We start from the raw sequence: 16,085 nt of genomic DNA, 5'->3' as shown, positions 1-16,085 counted from the left end.
CATTGTTAATAGTAATGTTGTGTCACTTCCTTGAGTCCCGATACTTTTAGTGCAGCCCTCGTAGGAGCGGATGAGCAAAGTCACCATTTGAATTATTTTTGCAGCCTACTCTTAATCTAATACTTAAAATTATGTAAATAAAAAAAATGGTCATGTCGCATCATTCATTCGTTTACCTACTCACCTAATAATGCTAATCTATAACATGTAATTCTTATTTACGTAACAGAATAAAACAATTTACTTCCTAATTAATTAACCAACCAATCAAATAACTCAAATATTACTTCGTCACCTACTCTGTCAATTATACATAATCCTTCAACTTACAGTCAAATACAACCTTCATCCATTCATTTTACTTCAACAACTTGCACACGACACCCACAACAAAAAATTATAATTAAAATCCTGTTAAGACAGACAAATATACATCTTGGAGAAGATATCCAATATTAACAATTTTCATATTTATGTTTTTAAAGTGATAACCCTCACTAATTCTTCTTCTGGGATTAATTACATAAATCACTGAAAACAAAATTTTATGAACTAAGCGGGATTTGAACGCGCGACCTCTCGCGTTCCGTGCGAGCGCTCTTACCAACTGAGACAACCGTTCGAGTGACGTATCTTGTATGCTTTGTTCACCTCTGAAGCCACAACCTATGAATTTCTGTCTTTGTTTGATCATCGCGATTTAAAGTGGCAACCATGTCTTATCATGGCGTATTTCTTTGACACATAGTCTATTTCTTGTATATATTGATCAAAATATAAGCTGAACTCGTCTCCGTCAAAACTAACATACATAAACGCCTCCGAAAAAAGTAAATGATTGACATTTAAGGGGTCGATATTCTGAATGCTAACGAACCAGGCCAATGCCAACGAAAGAGCGGGACAGAGTGCAGCCAAACATTGACTCGGCCGTACACCGTATAATAGAGCTTCGGATATCCGTGCTTCCGTAGCTAGGCAGCCGTGACCACGTCATCCGGCAGGGTGCATGTTCGAATAAATTAATGGTTTGTTTATCCAGGTGATTCATTACGCTGTCTATTTTTACCTTAGGCCTATTGGTGAGCGCCTCATACATAGCTGTTGATGCTTAAATACAGATAGGAACTCCCGATGTAGATTAGTAAATAACGAGAGAAGAGAAGACCCAAGAAAGTTAAAGAACTTAATTTTTTTGACGAGAGCAATACGTTCACTACTACATGATAAGTGACACGCTAAACGCAATAATGTTTACTATCTTTTGCTTGACGACACAAAAAGCCTGGTGGTGACACAAAAGTGGGAGGCAGCTTTGCACAGGAAGCCGGCTAGATAATGGGTAGGTGCTACAACGGCGCCAATTTCTGCCGTGAAGCAGTAATGTGGAAACATAACTGTGTTTCGGTCTGAGGGGCGCCGTAGCTAGTGAAGTTACTGGGCAAATGAGACTTAACATCTTATGTCTCAAGGTGACGAGCGCGATTGTAATGCCGCTCAGAATTTTTGGGTTTTTCAAGATTCCTGAGCGGCACTGCATTGTAATGGGTAGAATAATGCGAAGAAATACAGAGAAATTTTTGAAGATGACCGGCAAGAAATCGCTGAAAAGTCGGTAAACGCGTAATCCAAGAGGTGAGCTCATACCGTGGCTAGATCGATTTTCCGCCCCCAAAAGTACCCATGCAGTAAATTTAATCAAAATTATTCCTTTCCTGGATACATATAAAATATACTCACAATAATATCTCACTAAGATAATTTATACGTCTAGATAGAACCTCTTTCTGCTTGATAACCGATGAAAACAGGCCAGGTTTGTTACATTAGTGTGCGTGACAAGCTACGTCTTACACTCGCGATTTGTATGACGATATGGATTATAATGTAATCAATCTCCAACATTTGGCCATTTTCTATAATTTTCATATTTTGTTTGTATCGCATTTAAGTGGTATAATCGTATCCTAGACTAAAATCACGACTATTTACGAAAACGAATTTAAAGCCTTACGGAGTGAAACTGCAAATTTTTGATGCCTAGTAATAATAAATATGCAATATCAAAATTGATAAGTTTACATTATCTTTTTACAATTAACTAGTTCATATCTGCAATTGCAGTAAATTATATCAAACTCAACTAAAACTTATCTAATCAGTCATGTAACGATATCGCTTTTGCTACGATACTCACAGGTAATGTCTCATAACGACAAAATAAAATGCATTATTAGAAAAATACAAAATATTTAATGTTTTAAATAACAAAATGCTTACACGAGTAACATACAATTATTATTTACATCTGGCGCCTGTTGCCAAACGATATTCCCGACTGCTGGCCCTTGTTTGTGCCGTATTGCAACGAGATCACATTCTGCCCAGCTTTGAGTTGTTCTTCTGAGAAATCGCGAACGTTCTTCTCCGCTTCCTTAGGTCCAAACGCTGGAAGCCCGTAATTGCTGGCTTTCCGTCCCAACGACTGCAAGCAAATAACCACAGAGTACAGATTCTGCTTTTCCCAAAGATCAATTGTTTGGAATGTTTCTTGAGCCGGTACGCCCAATTTTACAGCAGCTTCGAGGAAAGCGTTAATGTTCTCCATACACTTGAAGGCCATGGTAGACTGGTTGATCTTCTTGACTATTCCATCCTGGAACTTATTGACTAGTTTGCAGAGAAGAGTGCCGTCCTTGAGAACCTCGTAGAGGCTGTCAGCGTCCCCGGCTGTAGGGATATTTTCACCTGTCACAAGCTTCACCCATTCCAGGGCTTCGACGGCAATGTCGTTGTTGTATTTGCTGTGGATTCTTGCTTGAGCCTCAGCGTTGATGCCGGCTTTCCCCGCGCGGTATTCGGCCATTTTTGTGTTGACAGGTTTGTGGACACGTAGACACTGAACACTTTGTGATAAGCGTTCTGATATCAGGTGAATGATAAAATAACTTTCGATAGTGATTATCGTCGTATGAATGTAACCACATAATAGATTTTTGTTTTATCTCTCGGTTTTATGACACACACTATAGCGTAATATTTAAACATAATAGTTACCGACATTTTTAGTGAAAAGAAATCTTTGTACTAGATTTCACTTAGTCTGCTTTTTGAATTTCAGATCTTTGATTATGCTAAATTGATAAATGAAATTACCCTTGGCCTAAAGTGCTTACATTATCTAGGAACATAATAGACAAAGGCCATTTATATCAACGGAATTTTCCAGAACTTCACAATTTTATCATATGGTTAATAAAACTAAGATTGTATCAATTTGATAAGATATGATTGGTTATAAATATTAATAGTGTTAATCATCTTGAGTTTGAAATAATAAATAATCTACTTTGAGCAATTTTGCACTTACAAAGCAACATATTCATGGATCTAATGTCAAATAACTAGATCTTCCAATAGGTACACACTACATGGTAGATGTATTGAATTTCTCAATGACCAATACCATGTTTTTTTTATGAAAATAAGGGACGAGACGAGCAGGACGTTCGGCTGATGAAAATTGATACGCCTTGCCCATTACAATGCACTGCCACTCAGGATTCTTGAAAAACGCATAAGTTCTGAGCGCCATTACAATTGCGCTCGCCACCTTGAGACATGAGATGTTAGTCTCATTTGCCCAGTAATTTTACTAGCTTCGTCGCCCTTCAGACAGAAATAGGCGCCGTTGTGGTACCCTTAACTAGCCGGCATCCTGTGCAAAGGAGCCTGTCACTGGAAAAATGTGAGTTGTAGCAGTCGAAAAATGATTTACTATTGCTCATCATATTCTATTTGACCAAGATGCTCACACAGCCTGTGGTCGTTGCCTATTTGACTTTTGTAATCACTCACATTATAGCAGTCAATTGCAAAATCAAATTCAATTTCATTGTTTTAGCAAACAATACAGATATTGTACAATGGCTCACATTGAACAAAGAATTAGATTTTATCAAAAAAATGCTGATAAAAGTAGCTAGATAGGAAAAGTCCTATAGTAAGTATGATAATGTTAAATAAAATAATACATGTGGGTTATAATAACATATTTCATAAAATGTACTACTGAATGCCTCATAATAATTTTAAATTTTGCTCAATCTTCCAAAATTATGGTTCTTACACAAATATATTACATGATGTCGAAATTAGGAACATTTTCAGAAAAGAAAAGATAGAAAAGTTAATTCAGTCATTCAGGTATTTTTGCAAAACCACATTAGTTGTAACACAGCTCTTCGACAACACCTCTATTAAAGCCACACCTAAGATCGTAATACTAGGCCTCAAAATCTTGAGTGATTGCAAATTCCATGGGCATCTGGATGGAAAAGCCAAATTGGCCAAGAATCTGGGTGTCATAAATTGAGCACGGTAATACTACAAGCCGGCAACATTTTAGCGCTCTACAAAGGGCAGGTGCGGCCACATACTGTACTGCTGTCATCTGCAGACCAGAGTCTGGCATACCCCAATATCAGATTGAACCACTTAACCAAATGCAACACAGAGCAGCTCGAATTGTCTGGGACCCAGTGCTCTTTGAATGGCTAGATCACTTGGTGTTACATAGAGTCCCATCATTGTGTGTTTTCTACGGCATTTATCACCGGGAGTATTGAAAAGAGCTGTTACACCTGATTTCTGCCACAGAATTCCACCTTCATATGACACACCACAAATTAGGATATCATCCCTGCCATTTGGATGGGTGGTGTTCCTCCACAGTATAGTTTCAAGGCATGTTTTTCTACATACAACATAGCTCTGGAATGAGCTACCTGGTGTGGATGATATGACATGGGTACCTTCAAAAAAAGTGTGTACACCTTTCTATATAAGAGCTTCTTATAAATATATTTAAATATGAATTTTGAAATAGAAAAATACATAAGTATGTGGTGGGGATCTAATGGCACCTTCAAATGAGAAGCAATGGCCCACATTTGCACCACATTGGTGGTGGTTCTTACCCTAATGCCTAAAAATTATGTGTTTCTTGACAATCACACCACTATTTACCCCTTGTAAATTTGGCTGTACTACTTTCTGGCTATATTAAGTAATTATAATTCAGAAAATTCTATTTCATTGATTGATAAATATTATTTACACAAATAAAGATCCAGACTAAGACCACACTTTAAGGTTTCACTTTTACACAAATTATCTTGCCCCAAACTAGACATAACCTGTACTATGGGCACAACATAACAATAAACAATACATTTACTTAAACATACATAAATACATTTAAACATCCATGACTTGGAAACATACATTCATATTCATTGTATTTAAATGTCTGCACCTGCCCGTATTCGAACTCGGGACCTCTAGCTCAGTAGGCAGGGTCACTAACCACTGGGCTATAGGGGTTGTCATATATATATTGAGTATTTCTATTCAAGTTTATAAGATATAGTATCAGATTTTTTTTCTAAATTACAGATTAGACTTATTAAACGGAAATTGGCATAATTAATTGCAAATCATCAGAAGCCTTTAATCTATGAGCAAATCTGGACCTACAGCAGCTTTACCTGATGTGGAGCAGAAATGTGCATTCATTATTGAGTTTAAGTTTAAGGTGGTAGTTTCACTATAGCATATATTATCAGACTAATGAGTCTTAACAACTTATGTCTCAAAGTTGCAAGCACAGGTTTTTCATCTATTAAGTATATATAATAAAAAATAGTACCAACACTTGGCTAATACATAAAGTATGAATTATAAAAGATAAGTAATTTATATACCTAAATCCTAATTGTTTCAATCCATTAGATGGATTCTCTGAAATTATTCTAAACTCTGAAGTAATTAGCTAAGGATTTCCAAAGAAAATGATAAGTATACAGTTTAATAACACTTACCAAATTGTTACATTAAATGTGCTTGATAATATAGGGAGTTGAATTTTTATTCGATATAAACTTGGTGCATCATTACAAGTTAATGTTTTTCAGTTGATGAAGATTCGCATTATTTGTTGCTATTCAAATTAGATATTGACCAGTATCCAATACAATAGCCAATTATTTGAAGTACCTACCTACTTCAAATAATAGATAATTATTTACACAAATTTTGCTGGTAGTGGAGAAAAGGTTTCTATGTCTTTTATAATTTCTATAAAATCAGAAATTCTACTCTTATCACCTTTACTTTGTACTATTTACATAGGTACGTTACGTAGCTAATAAGACCGCAACAAATAATAGTGAATAAATAACTTACCTATCGTAGATAAATTTAAGCAAAATTATTGTTTCACAACACAATTTTTAATGATAAGTAATATTCATTTTATCAGTTCTGAACACTACACATCACTTGCACAAGTTTTGGAAAAAACCCTCGAAAGCTTGCCACGGGCCACTCTACTGAATTTACATAGAAATATGAATTTTATGGACAAGTTTTTGACAACTAAGAAATATCAACTGGGAGGTACCTAGTAGGTATTTGTCGTTCTAACTTCCAACTTCGTGAATCAAGTAATTTGGTCAACTGACATGACATTTGACAATTAAATGTTTACTTTCATTCTGTAAATATATCGTTTCCTGATTGGTTGGCCGAAGATATACACTACTCAAGAAGGTTTCCTATTGGTGAATTTATTCATTTCTGATTGGCTAATATGTATAACGTAAGAGATGTCCTTATAACATCAATGATCGATATCGATAGAAAACAAGAATTGTGAAGTTATGCTTATTGAAACCCAAAATTATTAGTATTATATTGTTCTTTCACAATAATTAAAACACTTAATTGTATTTTTGCAAAATCTGACTTCAGTCTATACAATACTTATTTCTTACCGATAGGCTTATTACCATCAGATAATCAATTTTGATAGAATATAATTAAGGGTTTTTTTGTATATTTTCAATCACCATATTCGAATAATGTTTTTATAACGTAATTTTAATAATCATGGTGATAAATGAAATGCCGAAAAATAATGACAAACCATGTTTTTTTGAGCCGTGCTGCAAAACAAGGAGGAGATTATCGAATCATGTGTCCTCAGAACTCCGTTGACAGCGAATAAAATATTATTATACAAAACTGATAACATCTTGAAAATTCTGAGTATATTTTCTTTTAGTTTCAATGTTTTTAAACGTAAGTTAATAAAAGTTTATGGAATATTTTTTTTTATTATCACCAGTTCTTTTTCGTACACCCTGATTTTAAATTAGAATTAATAATATATTTCAAGGCTAAACTGGAGTAATCAATTTTATATGGACCTAGAAATAGCCCCTCAAATCTCAAGAATTGCAAAAACACTCCCACCACGGTTGAGTGGATATCAACGTTCAATATTGTATGTAAAAGTAACATATTTGTCAATATGATTATAAGGCAACGCGTTGACGAGTAAGTTGTCTTCTTTTATACACCAACTAACCAAGAATTATGATTTTTATCAGAATAAATAAAAATATTGATACGAACCAAATCTTAAAAGAAAAAATTATAAAAATGAATCCTCTTTTATTTCGAGAATAGAAATTTATCGATACATCTAATCGTGCAGCACTACTCTCACTGAAGATATAATCAACGTCAATGTCAAATGTAATAATTTGAAACACTTTAGTTACATACTCTTTGTAGTATAGAAAATATTTTTCAGTGATCATTGATATTCAGTGATTAGTGATTATTAAATTCAGTGATTATTTATATACTCTTATGAAGGTACTCTCTGCTCCTCTCCTTCCATATCCTTACCAATAGACACGGATGAGTAAAAAAATAAGGACTCCGTGTCACCTTACATAACAGTGAGGCACCATAACAAGCCGGTAAACATGTAAATACATAGCCCCACGCAAACACTTGCACTAACACAAGCCGATCGGCCGCCATTATGAGATTTGTCATCGTGTGTGACAGATCAGTTTGCGTCGCAATAAAATACTTTAAAAATGCCGTCGTGCGTTGTGGAAAAGTGTAAAAACTATAATATAAAAGAATTTGTGGATATATGATTATCTAATGGAGTAAAAATTGTGTAACTGGTATACCCCAAACCCCACACACACTAGCATAAAGGTGCTTAACTTGCTAATAACACGGCGCGGAGTTCTTCTTTTTTTACTAGTCCGTGGCAATAGATAGGGTTTTACCATTTCGGGCTTTCTCCTTAGCTGTTTTAATGCCGATTCTTTTCGTAATTAGTAATATTATATTAACCACTGTTAATGTCAATTTTTAAGTGAAAACTTCTTTAGGGCGTTGAGCACTTTTTTCGTGATGCGTTTAAAATATTAAACACACGTCAGGACAAGTGACCTGATCGAAAATTCGTAAGACGGAGGGACTTGAGTCTTTTGCGACAAACATATACAATATATAAAATAATAAAAAATATAATTTGTAAGCTGAATTATGTATCTAATATAAATAATTGTCATTTTTGTATACGATACCGCAATAAATGAATATTGTACTATACCAAAAATACTAGTAGGTACTTTTATACTGATACATTAAGCAATTCGTGTGAAATTATTCCAAAATATTCAATGCAACCCATTATTTTTTTATGGAAGAGAAGGAAAAGCGAGCGTGCGAGTCGCCCAGTGTTAAGTGATCACCTCCGCACACATTTCTTGCAACAGAGACAACAACAACTTCTAACCAGAGGAATCACATGAGCGTTGCCCACCTTTAAGGAAGGTGTACGTGCTTTTTTGAAGGTACCCAAGTCGTATCGTCCCGGAAACACCGCACAAGGAAGCTAGATCGGCACTAGGCCGCTACTTTACGCCGACATGTGCGAGTGTGGCAATCAGCCCGGATGAGTCTGGCCCGGTTGTGCTGACGTCTTAAGACGGCAGCGTAACTCCCACTTCTAAAAAGCCCTTACTCGCCTCTCACGACACCCTTTGGCCTGGTGAAATGCAGTAAGAAAAAGTGCCGTCGATGACAACGCAGAGGCAGTGGCTGTAACGAGTAACGATATCAATATAATACGTAGTACGTGTAAATATATTCTCTGCAGTAAATACACAAATCAACTTTATGTAAGGAATTAAGGATATTTTATTATTAAATTCGTACAAGAGCACTTTGGTAATATGGTGTGGGCATTATTGACTAGCCTGCACAGTCGCAGGACATAAATCCTATCGAACAAGCATTCTCCAAGTCTGGTAACGGAAAAGCAACTTTTTGTTCATCTAAAAAGAACCTGATTTCCAATGCCTGAATTAGATTTGAATAACTTAATATTGAGTATTAGCAACAGATGCCGAAGGACGTCAGGACGACGTCAGGGGTGGAAACACCGATTAATAAATTTAAAAATATAACCGTATTTGGTACCCTTGTCTAATTTTTCAAAGATTTATCTTAAGATCTATTGTGTACAATGTAGACGGAAGAAGAAGAAGAATATATTACCGGAAGACGCAGTGTGGTAGCCCACCCACAAGATGGGGCGATGATCTGGTCAAGATCGCCGTAATACGTTGGAGGACAGCGCAGGACCGATCGTCGTGGAAATCTTTGGGGGAGGCCTTTGTCCAGCAGTGGACGTCTTCCGGCTGGTGATGATGGTGATGTACAATGTGGCAAAATTAAAAACTATAATAATTAAAGGTGTTCAATTAGAAACAGGAAAATGATTGGATCTAACAGGACATCTAAAATGTACTTCTATTTATTCAAGAAGAAATTCACGATGACTTATTTGGCTCGCTAGCAATATGATTTTGGTTAATGACGTAATTAATTCTTTAAGGAACACACAGTATTGATTTTTTTGCGGGATATAATGTTCAGACATGATACACCGCTAGTTGAAAGGGTTTTTCATGAGATTGAAAAAGGCATTTATTTTCTCAAAATTGATTCCTTTAGAATTGTTTTTGATGTCATTTGTACTGGATACTACTACCGTTTCGGAAACAAATGGCGCTCTGAGAGAGAAGCATTCTATTTTTGCGCTCTTTTTAATAAAATATAGGTACAATATTGTACTGTCATTGTTATTTCTATAAAGTAATCATAATCTAGTCCCAGGCAGCCCGATAACTTAGATTTGGAGTAGCAGGATTTACGACAGAGCTACTTCTTAATAAAACGTTTAAATTTATTTATAGATAATGCCTGAACAGTGGCTGGGACTTTATTATAAAAGTGTATACATTAATTATCCTTAAAGCTATTATGTATCTTATGAAGCCTACTAATTCTAGTTACAAGAAATCCCTTATTTCTAGTGTTATAATAATGAAAAATCAATAAAATTTTCATAAATATACTTGCCAATGATGAACAAAACAGTCGTATACAATGTAGTGCAAGAAGAGGATTATTGGATTTGCTAATCTCGCCAATACCTGTACCTATACACTTAATTACGATTTTTCTCGGAATTATTAAATTAAATGCTCGTAAAACGTAATCTAAATATTTCAAACCTAGAGATATATTCAGTGTTCTAACAATAAGGTTCTCTACGTTTTGCTTTTTAACCATAACGATTTTGTTTACAAGCTTTTATTTAGTTGTCCTTCACCTGTCACCTGTCCTGATGTAGGTCATCAAATCTTGCAAATTAAATTTGATCCACTTCCCGATTACCGCTTCAGTAGAAATTTTACATACATGTGTAAATTGCGTGACAATGATGACATGGTGCTGATCTAATGAGCTGGAATGTGGTCATAGGAACTTCGCAACGACACAACCTCATCGAGTTTGAATCGTCTTGAAGAGTAGAATCCGTTAACGTGCGTAACGTAACTTACGGAAAACTTAAGCAATATATTATATAGATAGACCATGCTAATTACAATTACTATTAATTACTACAGGATCTTCTGTTGAGACTACCAGAATACCAGTGGGAGGCTCCTTTTGCTCAGGATACCGCCTATTTTTGCCGTGAAGCAGTAATGTGTAAGCATTATTGTGTTTCGGTCTGAAGGTCTCCGTAGCTAGTGAAATTACTGGGAAAATGAGACTTAACATCTTATGTCTCAAGGTGACGAGCACAATTGTAGTGCCGCTCAGATTTTTTGTGGTTTTCAAGAATAGTGAGCGGCACTGCATTGTAATATACAGGGCGTATTAATTACCATCAACTGAACGTCCTGCTCGTCTCGTCCCTTATTTATGTCAAGAAATCGAACAGATTTTTTTTGGTAGACTGCTGAAACTATTACAAACACCTTTTACTGATGTATTTTTTCTAAGATATGCATAAAGGATGGGCGCTCTTCTCTGTGAGTCAGCTTTTGATGATATTTTGATCACACCTACTGACAGAGTAAATCATGCTCGTCCTTTTTTTTGGTTACAAGTCTTATATTCTGCGCCGATTAGAACGCTACTTGATAAATTATGTAATTGCCTAGCTAGGCTAGCAATAAAAAAGAATGCTGATTAGAATGAAGATGCTCTGGGATGTCAGGTTATCCTGCTTAGAATCGGCAGGCCGTACTTATTAGTCGTCACTTCTGCATTAATGAAGTCATCCGCAGGCTATTTCCCACTCTTAATATACTACAGTTATTTCAGAGCCAAATGGAGTTATCTAACGGATCAGCCTAATCTACTAATAAATATATAACTACCTGTATAGCCGAGTGGTTAGCAATCCTACCTACTAAGTTAGAGGTCCCGGGCTCGAATCCCGGTAGGTGCAAGCATTTATATGATGAATATGGATGTTTGTTTCCGAGTCATGGATGTTTAAATGTATTAATGTATGTTTATAATATTATGTATTTATGTATGTTTAAGTAAGTATATTGTATTAAATATATCGTTGTCTTGCAACCCATAAGACAATATATAGCCTATATATTATGCTAAATTTAGGGCAAGATAATTTGTGTAAAAAGGGTGTCAATATTATTATTATATAAAGTTGTCCCTTTCTCTTGTTTATATTAATGCATTATAAATTTGAATTAACAATGTAATTATTATGACGGATACTCACGATATACATGGGGCACATTAAAAGTTTTGCACTTCTAGCTAATCGGAACTATTTGAATTTTGAATGTTATATTTTTTGAAACGTTACAACGTTCTTAGTTTAAAAAAAAACAATTGGCGGGAAGTCATTTGTCATTTGTTTTTTTATCACACATCAAACTTCTACGTATGCAACGAAAATGGAATTAAGTCGAAAATATTTTAGAGCGATGATTTTTTTATTATTTTAAAAGTTCTCTCTCTCCGCAAGACTGTGCCGCTCGTCTTCAAAATGCTTTTGGGAGAGAAGCACCTTGCTTGAGCACCGTGAGACGATGGTTTGCTGAATTTGAGAGAAGTCGGGTTTCTTTACATGACGAATTTCGTGAAGGGCGGCCTTCAACTGCAGTTTACTAAAAAAATGTGGCTACTTTTAAGCGGCTAATTGAAGAAAGCAAGCGGATTACCTATGAGATAATTCGAGGACTATTCGGGATTGGAAAATTTGCTCGAAGAATTGAAAGTTCGGAAACTTCGTTGTTGTTGGATCCCTAATGAACTGACAGCGGAGCAGAAGCGGGCTCTCTCAAGGAACGTTGGTAAAAAAATTGTACTGTGATTTCTGTATTTTCATCAAATTTGATGAGAGGTTTCACTTTTACCAATTCCGAATAGTCAGTGATAGCGTTCAATCAGCACGTAGAAAACATGCCTTCAGATCCGTGGTCCTCCTGTTTTAAAAAATGGTTCGATGGCATGAAAAAATATTTAAAATGTAAAGGAGAGTATTTTGAAAACCAATATACTTACATAATATTTTGGTTAAATCATTTTTTTTTTAAGTTACGCAATACTTTTACATAGGTATATTTAATATTTTATTAATTTGATGCCGATATTTCGATCCAATTGCATAAATCGTGGTCGCGGCGGGACTCGTACCCCTCATAATAATTACAATGTTAAATTTCCGCGATGATAAAAGCTTAAAAACAAATTTGAATTAAATCTATTCAGTACTTTTGTGTTTTGTCGAGACATATATACAGTAAAACAGATAAAATTGCTTATTGCTCGTAACGATGTAATAACTAATAATACATCGTTCTTACGGCCATAAATATTACACACTAGTGCATAATAGAACTATACCTACAAAATTAAATTAGTACCTAACTGCAAATTATGTGAAAGTCAATAGAGCACTTTCAATTTAACCGCGTAATACAGTTTTTTGTAACAAGAAAGAGGTTTTATGAACGCTGCAAATCCACTTACATTTTTGCAATAAATAGATGTGTCCCTAATTAAGACGAAAAAACATTTAAATCATTACTTACCAAATCTATAAAATATATAAACGTAAAAGTCTTGACTGACTGACTCACTCACTTAAATCAACGCCCAGCCCAAACCGTTGAACCTAGAAAGCTGATTTTTTCAAAACAGGTAGTTTACATAACGCAAGTGTCCACTAAGAAGGGATTTTTGAAAATTCCACCCTTAAAGGGGTGAAATGGGTTTGAAAGTTTGTATGGGGATGGCGTAAGATTTTAAGTAAGAGACTTGAAACTTTGCGTATGGACTCCTTATACAAGAAATGACATTACAAGAAAATGACTTTCAGCGTTTTGTAAAAATTCATCCTTAAAGGGGTTAAAAAGGAGTGCAAAGTTTGTATGAACAGGTTTAGGTGAAATTTGGTATAGAGATAGTTTGACGCCGGGGAAGAAAATAGGATAGTTTTTATCCCGGAATCATCCCCTAAGGGGATGAAATGGGGGCTACAATATTTAAACGAGACCCACGTGGATGGAGTCGCAGGCAGAAGCTAAATAGGGGTGCAAAGTGTGTATGGGGAAACTCTTTTTTTGAGCTTTAAAAATAGGGGGTTAAATAGATTTATTTAGTATGGAGTGCCCACCTCAATTTTTGTTAGGGTTCCGTTCCCAAAGGGCAAAAACGGGACAGTATTACTAAAACTCCGCTGTCCGTCCGTCTGCCTATCTGGGCAGGCTCATGAACCGTGATAGTTAGAAAGTTGATATTTTCACAGATCCTTTTGCCGCTATAACAATAAATACTAAAAACGGAATAAAATAATTATTGAAGGTGGCTTCCATAAAACAAACGTGCTTTTTTAGCCTTGTTTCTCGGTAGGGTCTATACGATACATCCAAATAACACCGAGTGCTACCACCTACGCTTATTACTACATGAGGTTAGAGGGCCGACATCCTTCGAATATTTAAAAACTGTCTACGGTATCCTCCATCCAACATTTCAATTAGCGAGTAACACCCTTGGACTGCTAGAGGACGATAAACATTGGGACACAACTTTAGGAAAAGCTGTATTGTGCGATTCTTCTTTCAAGCTGCGCGAACTGTTCACAATAATGATAGGTTTTTGTCAACTTACTGATCCCTTAAGCCTTTGGAAAAAATATAGGGATAGTTTTTCGGACGACATTAAACGCCAACTTGAAAGAGAATTGCAAAATGGTGCGGAGTTATTCATGAATGAGGTGTTTAACAGATGCTTGATATTGATCGAAGATGTAGTTTTAGCACAAGCTGGAAAACATTTGGATCCATTCGATTTACCTAAACCAAAAAGATCCGCAGTAAACCTGGATAATTGCGAATATCTAGGAGAGACAAATTCTGACCCTTGCGCCCTGGGAGAGGTACACTGGCCTACAAAAGTAAGTATCACACTTTTCAAATTAAATTTTTTTCTTAACTATAGAAGGTAGAGATTTAAGATTAAAAACGTTTTGTTGCAAATTTTATAGGCCTTAATTCTTAGAAACTAAAATAATACATTAGTAACATTTTTGACTTAAAAAAGATAACTTACTTTGACTTAAATAAGAAAACAATGAAAATAGACATTTTTAGTTTAGTGTAAAAAAATTCAACTAAAATGTATTACATGTTATTTAATTTTTAATGACTGGTATTGCCTCCCCGAGCTGATTACAGCTTCGAGCCGGTTTGGCATACTGAACACACCTTGTGTGTTCAGTATGCCAAACCGGACCTTCGGAGCCGATGTTGGGGAATATTCTCCCATTCTTCTACCAGGGCCTGCTTTAGTGCCCTGAGGGTACTAGTAGGTGGTGGTCTGCGATTTCTGACTAGCCTCCCAAGCTCATCCCAGGCGAGTTCAATCGGGTTGAGATCAGGACTTTTTGATGGCCAAGCCATCACGCTGATACCGACCTCCTGAAAATACTCTTGTACGATATGAGTCGTGTGTGGCCGGGCATTATCATGCATCAGCATCGATCCATCACCCATATTTGCTAAATACGGCCCTGCATACTCATTGAGAATCTCTTGAGCATATCTTTGCCCAGTGAGGGTGCCATTTTCTATGGCTACTAGCTCTGTGCGACCTTCTGAAGATATGCCAGCCCATACATGTTCACTGCCTCCACCGTATTGGACTCTTTCTGAGATGCAGGCTTGAAGGTATCGCTCACCAGGTCGCCTGTAAACACTTCGCCTTCCATCAGAAGTGTAAAGGGAGAATCGAGACTCATCTGCAAACAAAATTCTTGACCATTCTTCTTCATCCCACTGCATGTGTTCACGGGCGTATCGCAGTCTCGCTACTCGATGATGTCTCTCGAGTTTTGGGCCAGCTTCAGCAAGTCTTCTTCTCACTGTACTGTCACTAATGTAGTCCCTCCGGGTCTGAAGTAGCTGTTGCTGGACTTCAACTGCATTTTGGTGGCGATTTCTTAACACAGTGGAAATAATATAACGATCTTCTCGGGCACTGGTACACCTGGGTCTGCCATTACAAGGTCTCCTCAGATGGTGTCCAGTCTCTTCGTACCTTCGCTTTACCTTCTGGACCGTTTGTACCGTCACACCCACCATTCTTGCAGTGCGACGCATACTGATGCCTAGTTCCAGAAAAGCCATGATCCTAGCACATTCTTCAACTGAAAGAGGCATGATAAATAAATGTTATGTGCTTTTTAGCATAAATTAGTAAAACAAGACGCATCGATCTTGAAAAAAATTTAAAACAGAAAGAAAAATGTGAATGGTAAAATTGTAATTCGGAAACGTCCACTTTGAAAAAGGAATGGTTTTGTTTTTGAA

At 36.1% G+C, this 16,085-nt stretch overlaps 2 protein-coding genes across 2 annotated transcripts in view; both read right to left on the bottom strand.

The window, feature by feature from the left end:
* LOC126967142 (myosin heavy chain 95F) overlaps positions 1-6,507 on the bottom strand; it is a 152,319-nt gene extending 145,812 nt beyond the window's left edge. The window contains exon 1 of the mRNA XM_050811579.1: positions 6,247-6,507. The gene's annotated coding sequence lies outside the window, so the exon portion shown is untranslated. The remainder of the gene's footprint in view (positions 1-6,246) is intronic.
* LOC126967247 (myophilin-like) lies at positions 2,231-2,922 on the bottom strand. Its single transcript, XM_050811740.1, has one exon. The coding sequence runs from the start codon at positions 2,864-2,866 to the stop codon at positions 2,303-2,305; it is 564 nt and encodes a 187-aa protein (XP_050667697.1). The 5' UTR covers positions 2,867-2,922; the 3' UTR covers positions 2,231-2,302.
* Positions 6,508-16,085: the final 9,578 nt, after the last annotated feature.

This window comes from Leptidea sinapis, chromosome 12 (assembly GCF_905404315.1).
Source record: "Leptidea sinapis chromosome 12, ilLepSina1.1, whole genome shotgun sequence".
Classification (NCBI taxonomy): domain Eukaryota; kingdom Metazoa; phylum Arthropoda; class Insecta; order Lepidoptera; family Pieridae; genus Leptidea; species Leptidea sinapis.
This window is presented reverse-complemented; position numbering and strand designations above follow the sequence as displayed.

Bases quoted from the DNA above. Each gene is read 5' to 3' on its own strand.
- LOC126967247 (XM_050811740.1), bottom strand. From the start codon at position 2,866: ATGGCCGAATACCGCGCGGGGAAAGCCGGCATCAACGCTGAGGCTCAA.